This window comes from Bubalus bubalis, chromosome 17 (assembly GCF_019923935.1).
Source record: "Bubalus bubalis isolate 160015118507 breed Murrah chromosome 17, NDDB_SH_1, whole genome shotgun sequence".
Lineage (NCBI taxonomy): Eukaryota > Metazoa > Chordata > Mammalia > Artiodactyla > Bovidae > Bubalus > Bubalus bubalis.
Genome location: NC_059173.1, coordinates 55,133,246 through 55,147,146, shown reverse-complemented (window position 1 = coordinate 55,147,146; position 13,901 = coordinate 55,133,246). Strand labels below are relative to the sequence as shown.

The following is a 13,901-nucleotide window of genomic DNA, read 5'->3' as shown; positions in this document are numbered from 1 at the left end:
TCTATTGGAAATGGGGTCTGTTCTCCTAGTGCGTCAGTCATTAACTTGCAATAAAAGTCACTTAGAGGCATGGATCCATGCCTGATCGATTCCATCAGTCATTTAGAAATTACTTCATACAATTTCTTCACAGGTGAAAATATTTCAAAGTATTTTTCCTATTTTAGGTTCCAGCATCTCCTTGGGAAGAAGAATAGAAAATCAGCCAGTGTATGATGTTTTGTACCCAGTTAGATGAAAGCTGTAATAAATGGAGAATGGCTAGTTTTATTTTTTAGTACATTGAAACTCTTCACATGAGAGCATCATAGAGTCTATTTAATGTGTTTGCTAACAATCCCCTGCAAATCGAAATTTCCTCAAAAAGAAAATATGTGATAAAACTTAACAGCAGTTTGGATTATTTTTGCAATAGAGTTCCAAATACTTTTTTGATGATGACACAAGTAACCCAAACATAGTAATGAGCATACATATTCGTGCTAAAGTATGTTTTTCTCTGTGCTTTGAAATGATACCATATTCCTGTGCCTGCAGTTACCTTTGCACTGGGTATTTCCACTGTCAACAGAGGAAATGACAGTTACCTGAAGCAAACACTGACCTCTGTCCTCTCCAGGATGACTCTTCCAGAAGAGAAGGACTCTGTGGTGATTGTCTCTATCGCAGATGTATGTATGAAAATAAACAGGTCCCCTCACTCCTGACCCGTAGTCTCTAAACACCGTGGTAATCACAGTGGTAATTTCCTCTGTGGTTATCACTGCATCATTTTGAATTTTATCTTAAATTTTAAAAAGCATCTCCTAGATGCCGCCTTTGAATTACACTGTATTTAATACTTGTTTGATACCACCATCAGTTTAAGGGAAATGAAACAATTCTATATGGAGAAATATGATTATATTGTTAAATATGCTACCAGGAACCCTGTATACTATATGGCACAGAAATTATATTTAAAAACAGGACATTTAAATGGATGCTATAGTAATAAAACCTGCCCAGCCCAAGAAAAGGTTGGTATATGAATCAAGAGATAATTTATATTAAGTCACAGTAACTATTATTAATTGAGGGACTCCTTTCTATGTCTGAAGGATTGTGGACAATTTTTATATACATTATTTATAACCTGCATATAACCCTGTAAAGTAGGTATCCAGATGAAAAACCTGGATCTTAAAGAAAGTAAATAGTTTTCCCAGCACTTAGTAGAGCAGATTCAAATCTGCATCTCTCTAGTGGCCCAAAGTTTTCTGTCTTGCCTCTAATGCCATGTAAAATTGTAAAGTGTGGAATAAATATTAACACCATAAAAGGTGTTTCCGAGGGGAATTTGGCAGAAGATATCAGATTTTAAATGTGTCTATCCTTTGAATCAGAAATCTCAAGTCTTGGGAGTTATCCTAAAGAGATAATCAAGCAAGAATTTCAAAATAATCAAAACGTGACAGTAGACAGGGACAATATGTTTGTAGTACATAATATAGTGCAAAATGTGCCGATGTGATTGAGAACAGACTCTGGATCTAGATTGCCGAGGTTCAGATGCCAGCTCCTCCACTTCCTGCCTTGTGAACTTGAACTTCTGCATGCTTCGCTTTCTTTATTTGTGAATCAGTGATGATATTGCCTGTAGTATATGGATGTTTTGGGCATTAAATTAGCTAACATATGGGGAGTATTTACAGTGATGTATGTCACGTAGCAAGTGTTCAGTAAGTGGCAATTTCAAAGATTTTCAGTGCACTGTCGTTTTATAATAGCATATTAGACACAGCCAAAATAGGTATCAGTGAGAGGGTGAGTACTTTTGTCTACATTGCAATAATTTGTAACCACTGAAAGAATGAATATCCATATTCAGTGATATAGAAGATGTCCATATCATATTGTTGACTGAAAAAAGTTGTAAAGTATCATGTTTAACATTATATTATCTATGGAAACTGTGATAGAAGAATCAAGGAAAGAGAGGAAAAATAGAATACATAAAATGATAGAATACATAAAAAAAGACAATGAACAAACCTCGGAATGATGATCTTCAAAATATTAGTAATGGTTATCTCTGGGTATTGGGAGTTAAAAGGATCTCTGCTGTCCTTTAAGTTTTTTTCTCTGTTGTTTGAATTTTCTATGAAAAACATGTCTTAGTCGTTGCTGCTCGGGCTTTTCTCTAGTTTCAGAGATAGGGGCTACTCTCTCATTGTGGTGCAGAAAAACTCAAAACAAGCAGAAGAAGTATTAATAGGAACATAGAAATAAAAGATTAAATAACCATTCTATCCAAGTTTAATTTTTTAATATTGGAAGCATTTACCTAATCTTCAAAATGTTTTATCACATTACCATGTGTTACATATTACAATCTTTATTTCTTTACTGTTGGCACATCTGCCTAAAATGTTTAGACCAATAATAAAATATCAGGGGACAAATTTTAAAATGGAATATAGAATGCTTAAGAGGTATAACTTTAGTACTATGTTTCACATATGTTTCAGTGGGTAAGAAATAGCTGGTGGTTATATTTTTGGCTATCTTAAGAAACCAAAGTACTATAATAGAGTGGTCTGTATCATGGCTGATATTTTTAAACAAGTAGTTTAACTATATGCATTCAAAGTTGCCTTTCAGACTACTCAGATTTGACAGTAGTAGAACTCTAAGTATTCAAATATTCTCACAATTTTGTGTTGGGAATGCTTGTGGGCCCTGAGGCTACATCTTATAAGTGCCATAGGTTATGTTAAAAAAAATTACCTGAAACTATAAGCCATCAAAAGCTACTTACAAATGAATCTGTCACCTAACATAGCAGAGTAGATACAGTTTGCTGATGGAAGAAAATTTGGGAATCAAGCCAACAAATACTGTCTAGAAAAATGTGATGTGATTTTGCAGTAAGCTTCTTGTAGTACAATACTCGTAAAATGAAGACACTTTCAAAAAAGGGCAGTTCTTTGAAATAAGCCATCCCATTTTTAGGACAAAGCTGTTTTAGATACATAAGTTTTTGTGTGCTAATTTCTAATTGTAAATAATGTGTAGTGATATTTCATATTATGACAAAGGGAGAATAAACTGTCTTCAGTATTCCAGTCAGATCTTTCAGATGCATGAATATTTTAAATTCTTTCATAGAAAGTAAAAACACTAGAAATATTAAGACATAGTAACAGTCCACACATAAACTAGGTTTACATGTATTAGTAGAACTATGAGGCATGCTTCTTCATTTTAGTAAAATATTTCTCTCATTTTTAGAGTAACGAAAATTATGTAAAATCTGTGGTTGACATGATTACAAAAAAGTAAGTACTGTGTCATAAATTTAAAAACAACTTTTTTCATTTTTCTGTCCAATTACATGATTTTATTAGTGTCTTATTCTATTCAATGAGTGTAACTGTGCAGAAAAAAACGTGTAGTTCTATCAATGCTGTGATGAAATGTAGCTTATAATTTCCCCCCAATTCTGTACATCTTCTACCTATTAAAGTCCATATTTGTCATGATATTATTTTTATAGTATCTATTCTTCATGAAATCCATGGCCTCCGAGAGAAGCCTGCTGGATTATTTTTAAAGCATTCTTGTGTTCCTTACTGTATGAGGTTACTTCCACAGCTTCTGCTTAGAATCTCCTGCTGCGTGCAGCCCAGGAGATGCAAGCACATGCTGATGAACCAATATGAAATTTTTTATCAAGCAAGATGCTGTGGAATGGACCCAGCCATCCAAATCCTTATGCTTAAGTGGGCCATACAACTGGTGCGAAAAAAAAAAAAAAGCAAGTCCAGCAAAGAAGCTAGTGGAATGGGAAGGGCAATGTGAGAATACACCGAGTAGGAAGGATTTATCTCTAAGTTCACATACCAAGAAGGACTTTCCGGAGAACTTAATAACTGGACTGAGTCGAAGTGTAATTAGACATGTTTTGGGCAGACAGAAGGAGAAGAGAATGCCTGGCAAATAGAATTACTTGGGAAGGCAGAAGGGCCAAAGAGGGAGCATGATACATGTGGGGAAAGGACTCTAAGTACTGGTATCTCCTGAATGTAGTAGATGTTTGGAATTAAGGAGGAAAGATGGATGGAGATGAGGCAGGTCACAATGAGATCATGAAAAGCCTTATGATCGGTGCTATGGCTGTGTGCTGTTTGTGCGACAAGCTAAGGTTGCCTTCAAGCTGAATCTGGCTAACAGACATGTTTGTGTCAGCCAGCAGTGCTTTGTTTTGTTTTTCCCTCACCAAATAGCTCCAGCAGATGAAGCCAACTTATTCTAGTTAAAAGAATTCCAGCCAGTGACTGTGGAATGAATAGAATTAGCAGCTCACCATTTTGAAATGTAAGCAATTCAGGCATATTATGAAGTGACAGTTGGAGGGGAAGCTTTCAAGGAAGGTGTATCAGTCAGCAGCCCAGTCAGCAGCCAAATGGGAAACTCCTGGCGGTTCAGAGAGAGGAAATAGAGACAATTTAATACAAAAAAATTGGCCAAGGGACTCCCCTGGTGGTCCAGTGGCTAAGACTCCTTGCTCCCAATGCAGGGGGTCCAGGTTCAATCCCTGTTCAGGGAACTGTTAATAGATCCTACATACCGTGACGGGACTAAGACCCAGTGCCGCTGAATTAATAAATATAAAAAATAAAATTATAAAATTAGCCAAAAAGGTTTACAAGAGCTGAGAGAAGAAAAAGAAGAAGGAAGGAGGCAGGAGAAACGTAAGGGAAGATGGGGTTGCACCCCGAGGTCTGCGGTTGTGCGCGGGCTGCTGTGCTGTGCTCAACGCTGGGACGCAGCTCTGTCGCTCCTGCCAGCGCTGCCACGGCCCTGCACTCCAGGCCGCTGCTGGAGACTTCTCCAGAAACCAGTCATATGGAGAATCTCCTCCTCCTGCCTTCCAGGCTCTTTCCTCACTGCTTCCCATAGGACTTCCTGGAAGGAGCGGGCAAGAGGTGTTGGAATGGTGGCTTGCAGACCCCTACCCTACAATATCTGGCACAGTGGGAGTGGGGAAATGGGGGCTAAGAACAGAGGGATAATTATCAATAGCGGGAAGGGCTCAAGTTCCCCTTCCTGACCCTCTAATCAGTGGCAATGTCACTGCAAGGTACAGAGTCAGACAATTTTGCCTTCTGTTATGATGCAAAGGAGATGCACCCAGAAATAACTGTAGGCTGTACTTGGTCACCAACCTCAAAACAAAACAAAACGACCTTGAATCTGTCAATGAAAATTCAATTAACACGTTAAGGAAAAAGAGAATTTTAGTAGAGCCAAATTAGGATTAAAACCCTGGAGACAGACTTTCAGAAGCTCTGAGGACTGTTTCTTCCCCCTGGTAGAAGTCAAAGGCACAGTCAGGTACATTTTTGAGACAGAGGATCATACATCAAAATGACAGAGTGATGGTCTACCTAAAGTTCCCCAAAGATACATAGTCCAGGTAAGCACATACAAAGTGAGCAGTAAGTCACTACAAATCCTTACAGGGTTGAGAAAGGATACTAATCTTCTAAGAAATTTACGCCAGAAGAAAGGGGGGAAAAATGGATCTTTATGGATTAGCTGGCACTCCCATCTTTGAGGCGGTCTGGTTAATGTGTATGGAATGCAGAGGCACATGGTGCACTCGGGGAGAGGGTTGGAACAAAGAATTTTCTGCTTAAATTTTCTTGTCCTGCCTTAAAATATAAATTTTATCTCATCAAATTTAATCAAGCCTATGGAGCTAAGCTCCAGTTCAGAGTATACACAGTGAGAGGTGAAAGTAATCTGGAGCAAACCCCCAGGATGTGGGACCTTCTTTAGGACAGCTGACCCACTTCCTTCAAAATGACAGTTGTATGGGGGAAAAGAAAGAAAGAAAAACTAAAGTGACTGGTCTAGGTAATAAGCTTAAAAAAGAAATAGTTCAGTTCAGTTGAGTTCAGTCACTCAGTCGTGTCCGACTCTTTGCGACCCCATGAATCGCAGCACACCAGGCCTCCCTGTCCATCACCAACTCCCGGAGTTCAACCAGACTCACGGCCATCGAGTCAGTGATGCTATCCAGCCATCTCATCCTCTGTCGTCCCCTTCTCCTCCTGCCCCCAATCCCCCCCAGCATCAGAGTCTTTTCCAGTGAGTCAACTCTTCGCATCAAGTGGCCAAAGTATTGGAGTTTCAGCTTTAGCATCATTCCTTCCAAAGAAATCCCAGGGCTGATCTCCTTCAGAATGGACTGGTTGGATCTCCTTGCAGTCCAAGGGACTCTCAAGAGTCTTCTCCAACACCACAGTTCAAAAGCATCAATTCTTTGGCGCTCAGCCTTCTTCACAGTCCAACTCTCACATCCATACATGACCACTGGAAAAACCATAGCCTTGACTAGACGAACCTTTGTTGGCAAAGTAATGTCTCTGCTTTTGAATATGCTATCTAGGGTGGTCATAACTTTCCTTCCAAGGAGTAAGCATCTTTTAATTTCATGGCTGCAGTCACCATCTGCAGTGATTTTGGAGCCCAAAAAAATAAAGTCTGACAGTGTTTCCACTGTTTCCCCATCTATTTCCCATGAAGTGACGGGACCAGATGCCATGATCTTCGTTTTCTGAATGTTGAGCTTTAAGCCAACTTTTCCACTCTCCACTTTCACTTTCATCAAGAGGCTTTTTAGTTCCTCTTCACTTTCTGCCATAAGGGTGGTGTCATCTGCATATCTGAGGTTATTGATATTTCTCCCAGCAATCTTGATTCCAGCTTGTGCTTCTTCCAGCCCAGCGTTTCTCATGATGTACTCTGCATATAAGTTAAATAAGCAGGGTGACAATATACAGCCTTGACGTACTCCTTTTCCTATTTGGAACCAGTCTGTTATTCCATGTCCAGTTCTAACTGTTGCTTCTTGACCTGCATACAAATTTCTCAGGAGGCAGGTCAGGTGGTCTGGTATTCCCATCTCTTTCAGAATTTTCCAGTTTATTGTGAGCCACACAGTCAAAGGCTTTCGCATAATCAATAAAGCAGAAATAGATGTTTTTCTGGAACTCTCTTGCTTTTTCAGTGATCCAGCGGATGTTCGCAATTTGATCTCTGGTTCCTCTGCCTTTTCTGAAACCAGCTTGAACATCAGGAAGTTCACGATTCACATATTGCTGAAGCCTGGCTTGGAGAATTTTGAGCATTACTTTACTAGCGTGTGAGATGAGTGCAATTGTGTGGTAGTTTGAGCATTCCTTGGCATTGCCTTTCTTTGGGATTGGAATGAAAACTGACCTTTTCCAGTCCTGTGGCCACTGCTGAGTTTTCCAAATTTGCTGGCATATTGAGTGCAGCACTTTCACAGCATCATCTTTTAGGATTTGAAATAGCTCAACTGGAATTCCATCATCTCCACTAGCTTTGTTCGTAGTGATGCTTTCTAAGGCCCACTTGACTTCACATTCCAGGATCTCTGGCTCTAGGTCAGTGGTCACACCGTCGTGATTATCTGGGTCATGAAGATCTTTTTTGCACAGTTCTTCTGTGTATTCTTGCCACCTCTTCTTAATATCTTCTGCTTCTGTTAGGTCCATACCATTTCTGTCCTTTATCGAGCCCATCTTTGCATGAAATGTTCCCTTGGTATCTGTAATTTTCTTGAAGAGATCTCTAGTCTTTCCCATTCTGTTGTTTTCCTCTATTTCTTTGCATTGATCGCTGAAGAAGGCTTTCTTATCTCTTCTTGCTATTCTTTGGAACTCTGCATTCAGATGCTTATATCTTTCCTTTTCTCCTTTGCTTTTCACTTCTCTTCTTTTCACAGCTATTTGTAAGGCCTCCCCAGACAGCCATTTTGCTTTTTTGCATTTCTTTTCCATGGGGATGGTCTTGATCCCTGTCTCCTGTACAATGTCATGAACCTCATTCCATAGTTCATCAGGCACTCTATCTATCAGATCTAGGCCCTTAAATCTATTTCTCACTTCCACTGTATAATCATAAGGGATTTGATTTAGGTCATACCTGAATGGTCTAGTGGTTTTCCCTACTTTCTTCAATTTAAGTCTGAATTTGGCAATGAGGAGGTCATGGTCTGAGCCACAGTCAGCTCCTGGTCTTGTTTTTGTTGACTGTATAGAGCTTCTCCATCTTTGGCTGCAAAGAATATAATCAGATAACCAATTATAATGAGAGGATCTCATCCCCACCCCCCACCGTTAGACCCTGTACTTAAACTACTAGGCATTTGTGAATATCCACCAAGTATTATGTGATGTTAAATAATTACTCTTAGTTTTGTGAGATGTGATACTGTCATGTCATTACATAAACAAATGTCCTTTTACAATTTCACACTGAAGAATTTAAGGGTAAAATATGATATCTATGATTTGTTTTAAAATTCTTAAGCAAAGAGTGCGGACTGCATAGATGAACAAGTTAAAAAATTAATGGTTGTTGAAATCAGGTGATTTGGGATTTGCATATTTGGGGTAATTTTCATAATAAATTTTTCAAAAATTAGTCTCTTCTAAATGAGCTTAACTGATGGGGAGAAAAGTTAAAACTAGCTCAAGGGAGACATGTTTGGGGAGTTTTGAGATGGGAGCAACTTGAGTGTTTTTCTGTGTGCTCAGGTGAAGAAGGAGGAAGCTGATAGAGCAAGTACTGCAGAGGATTAGGTGCAAGGTACACATGGACATATAGGCAGGACTAAGTAAAAAAAGAAAAGAATGGGTGAAAGAGTAAGACAAAACTAGTTTGGACAAGGAAGGTGAAATGAAACAGTCCCCTCCCTAAAGGTAGGTCTCTCATTTCTCTATAAGAGAGGTAAAGATCATACGTTGAGAATGAGGAGTTGGCTGGCAGCATATAAACTTGAGAACAGTATGGAAGGCTTGAAAGAGCTGATATGTGTAAAAGGAGACAGAGTTGAGCAATATTAAATAAAACACCATGGATGTCTAGTTTTCCCCAAAGAAGATTTCCCAGGAAAAATGTTGCGTTATACTCAAGTCCTTAAAATGTCCTCATATCCCATGCTATCCTCTCAGTTGCTTTGTTCTGAATAATAAACCACTGTTCAGAGAAGACACGTTATCCTAAAATGACGTTAATCCATGCTAGTTTGATATCCTTATAAGCGATTCTTGACAGAAACAGCTAAAAAGAATACACAGGTTTACAAACATTTCCTGTGGATATGACTACATAATCACAAGCAATTGTTTCATGACCTTTAAACATTGGTCCAAATGTTTAATACTCTCTGACAGCTATAAATGTATAGAAAAATGAAAAATATAGTAAAGCTAATATTCATCTAGTACACTGTAATTTAAAACGTGGAGACATGAAAAATGCTAAACATCACTAATGTCAGAGAAATGCAAATCAAAATCACAATGAAATATCACCTCATGACTGTCAAAATGGCTATCATCAAAAAGTCTACAAATAATAGATATTGTTGAAGGATGTAGAGAAAAGGGAATGCTTGTGCTGTGTTGGTGGGAATGTAAATTCATGCAGCCACTAACTATGGAGAGTCCCCCAAAACTAAAAGTAGAACTGCTGTATGATCCAGCAGTTCCACTGCTGGGTATATATCTGAACAAAACGGAAACACTAATTCGAAGAGAAACATGCATCCCAGTGTTCATAGCTTTGTTTGTAAAAGCCAGGATATGGAAGCAGCCTAAGTGCCCATCAAGAGATGAATGGATGAAGAAGATGTGAGATACATGTATATAATGGAATAGTGGGCTTCCCAGGTGGCTCAGGGATAAAGAATCCACCTGCCAATGCAGGAGATGCAGGTTTGATCCCTGGGTCGGGAAGATCTCTGTGGAGTGGGAAAGGGCAACCCACTCCAGTATTCTTGCCTGGAAAATCCCATAGACAGAGGAGGCTGGTTGAGCTACAGTCCATGGGGTCACAAAGAGTCGGACAAGGCTGAGCACACAACACAACAAATGGAATATTACTCAGCCATAAAAAAAGAATGAAATTCTGCCATTTGCAACAATATGGATGGATTAGAGAGTCTTACACTTAATGAAATAAGTCAGAGAAAGACAATATCCTGTTACCACTTACATGTGGAATCTAAAAAAATAAACACACACATAACAAAACAGATGCACAGATACAGTGGGGGAAGGACAGGGGAGGAGGGAGATGGAGCCATAAACAGCTGTGTATAAAATAAATAAGCAACAAGGAAATGCTGTACAGCACAGGGAAATATAGCCATTATTTTGTAATAATTTTAAATGGACTATAATCTATAAAAATGTTGAATCACTGTGTTGTAAACCAGAAACTAATATGATATTGTAAACCAACTGTGCTTCAATTAAAAAATAAATAAATAAAACCTGGCAATCATTGAGAATAAAGTATTTCATTTAGAAAATTTATTAAGAGTAGTTTAAGCATTGTTTGCCTTTTTCCTGTCCTATAACTTAAAATTCAGAGTGAACATTTTTTTATGCCTTGACAAATTGTCATACTCCTGAGTTTGGATCAGGCACCTACATTTTATCATTTACATTTTCAATGTCATGAAACATATCTGAGTGTTCCTTTAATGTGAAGTTTTTTGCCAGCGTCATATCCTACGGGATATCCTTTCCACTACAAACATTTTCCTCATTTATGTCAGGCGAGTTCACCTTCACTAAGCAGTTGTGGAAGCACATCCCAGGTGTCTCTGGAGAGCGAAGGTGTCAACATTCCCAGGGTCTGTGGTCTTTTAGTTGCATCCAGAGAAAGTTCCGGCGTTATCACTGTCTGCACTTTCATCTGTAAGCCAGTCCCCTCTTTTGGTTATTTTCCTCAGTGTCACGTGGGTTGGTTTATTACTGGGAGACAACGATTGCGTGTTTTGCTGGCTATCAGTGACCTGAAAAACAGACGCACAGTGACCGTCACCAGCAGACTTGGAAAGAAGTGACGAGATGACGTGCATCTGTTATTTATGTAGTGATTTATGAACTGAGGAGTCGGGAAGTGAAGTTTCTACTTTATACTATATTAAGCTAATATTCCATGAAGATTCATATTTGAAAAGTGTTGGGGAAAATGTACATTATTTAATTAACATGTAGTAACTGAAATTCAAAGCGAGTACTGCCTGTTTTGCACCGAATTCAAATCCTGCATATAAATGCTGTCCTGCTTCCATTTTAATAAATAATGCCATACCTAGATTTAAATCTCATTTAAAGTCACATTGTTTTTCTCTTATGGAAAACCATTTAAAATGCTCTACCTGGTCTCTCATTATTTACCTTGATGGTACAAGATATATAGTACAGCTTTTGGAGCAGTATTTTATGCATTTTAATGATGTCCTTGTTGGTCTATAAATATTAACTTTTAAAAATAAAGAGTCTAAAAAATACTCCTCCAAAGAATTGTTGACAAGAGTCACACTTAATCCTTTCTATGACAGTCTGATTTCAGGAGCCACATTGCTATTTGGTAGGACCCTTATTAAATTAAAATTATGCATTTAAATCTTCTAACGTTCTTGCTCTTTTGCAGTTACTATATTGTGCCAACTAGTCGATTAACTTGCATCTGTTAAAGTACATATCTGATTGAAAACTTGAAAAATTCAAAGTACTTATAATTTTTATAAGAGGAAATTAATTTTATATTATATATTGTAATTTTTTACATGTGTCACTGACTTAGAAAAGAACTATTTTGGCTTAAAAAGTATTAGTTTTATGATGTCACTATCAGGTATACCGTGAAGTAATTCAGATCAAAATACTATATGGATATACATAAGGAACTTCTTTTTAATTGTGTGATTTTGGTAAATCAAATTCAATTATACGCCTCCACTTCTGTTTATAGATTCAAAAGGCAGGTGACATCTGGATCCTTAGAAGTCATTTCAATACCTGCTTATTTTTATCCAAACATATCACATGCTGCCCGATCAACTGAGGACTCAGAAAAATTAGAGAGGTATGATATATTGAAAAGTAGTGTCCTTAAATAAGTGGCTTCACCTGATGAAATGTTAGGCTTAGCATATAGTAGTTAGTACTTGATGCGCAGTGGTGTGCTGGAGCCAGCTTCTGTTGGCTGGCACCTAGATTCTATTAATATTCCCAGCTTTTCTATTTGCTGATCATCCGAGGCAGGTAATTCAGCCTTTGTTCCTTAACTTCCTCAACTTTCTAGTATGTATAATAAAATCCACGTTATGTATATGGGAAAGTCATTGTGAAAATACAGTCGTGTTTATGAAAGAATTCTAAAAAAATTAAAAGCTCTATACACATACAAAGGATTGCTATTGTTCGATTATAAATGTGGTATGTATTACAAGAAGTATAATAATTTGGTTCCTCAAAACTCAGTAGAGCAAAAGACATTAAGATTCAGAAAAAGGTCTTATCCAGGAAGCTTATTGGCACTGGGTTCTTTTTTTAAGTAATAAATGGTATGTCCGAATCTAGATACCTTTTAAGGATTTTGTTTTGCTTTTAACGACCCACATTTTACTCACTTCTTAGAGTCCTAAAGCTGGGAGACATTCTAGATCCTTGTTTTCCTTCTGCCCTTTGTGACTCCATCATCATTTCATTTTTAGATTCTCTCTCTACATTATCCCTCTCATCCCCAGTCCTCTGCCTTGGGCTTAGTTCAGACCATTGGAGATCTATTGGCTTCCCTTAATCCTAGCCTAGCCTTGCCTCCAATTCATCCTCCATATTCTAGCCAGAAGAATCCTTTTTCATACGGGATGTATAAAGTTTCCTGCACGTCATGAAAGACCCTTCATGAGCAGGTCCTCGCTGATCTCACTACCCTCCACTTCCTTTCCATCAGCTCACAGTGTTCTCGGAGGCGGCATGCTCCTTCACAATCCATGCCTTTGCAGTACTCCTCCTCCACAGTGGATGTTCTACTTCCTGCTGCTCCGCCCTCCCATCTTATTATAAGTCATCATTGTCAATGTCTTTATGTAGTACTTGTCTAATGGCTCTCGGTTTATGATTTTTCTGTCTTTCATGCTAGATTATGAGACCCAGAAAGGCAAGAACCACGCTGTGTATTGCTCGCCAGAGCTTCAGGACCTGGCCTTGTATCTGTCATTGTTTAGTTGCTATGTCCGACTCTTTGCGACCCCATGAACTGTAGCCCATGAGGGTCCTCTGTCCCTGGGATTTTCCCAGCAAGAATATTGGAGTGTTTTGTCATTTCCTCCTCCAAGGGGATCTTCTCAGCCCAGGGACTGAACCTGCATCTCCTGCACTAGCAGGCAGATTCTTTACTGCTGAGCAACCAGGGAAGCCCAGCTAGTATCTGGTTTAGTATTAAATTAGTATAATGGTTCTTTATACTTTTATTTAAACAAGACCTAAGATCAGGAAGAATATTAACTTTATTATATAGATGGTAATTTGACTAACCAAAACATAAAATAAGTAGATTATGCTTATCCTGGCTTAGCAATGGCAGACACTGTCCACTGAATAAAGTTGGGAAACCTTTTAGTATAACTTTAGTACGAGATATTCAGTTTCACTTAACGTAGATAGTATTTTCTGTGAGTAAAGTGTAAAAAAAAGTTTGTTTTTAATTACTAAGATATGCTTATAAATAAAAATTAAATAAAATTTAAAATGTTAACAAATTTTATTATTTATCTCTAGTTGGAGAATCAAACAAGTATTAGATTTTTGTTTTTTGATGCTATATGCCCAGCCCAAAGCTATGTATTATTTACAGGTAAGACCTTATTTAGATACATAATTGAAAGTGGAAGTATTATATCCTTCTTCTCTCCTTCAGTTACTTCCTTCCTCATTGTAGCCCTCCACTTGACCCTGTACTTAAAAAGTGGAAAATATCCATTATGTTAAAACGCCAAAAGGAAGCTTAACATTGATTCT

At 38.1% G+C, this 13,901-nt stretch overlaps 1 protein-coding gene across 1 annotated transcript in view; it reads left to right on the top strand.

Moving 5' to 3' along the window:
* The window catches only part of MGAT4D (MGAT4 family member D), a 41,454-nt gene that overhangs the window by 20,970 nt on the left and 6,583 nt on the right, over positions 1-13,901 (top strand). Inside the window, exons 4-7 of the mRNA XM_025268090.3 lie at positions 538-671; positions 3,274-3,320; positions 11,851-11,964; positions 13,662-13,737. Of these exons, the coding sequence (XP_025123875.1) occupies positions 538-671; positions 3,274-3,320; positions 11,851-11,964; positions 13,662-13,737 (371 nt within the window). The remainder of the gene's footprint in view (positions 1-537; positions 672-3,273; positions 3,321-11,850; positions 11,965-13,661; positions 13,738-13,901) is intronic.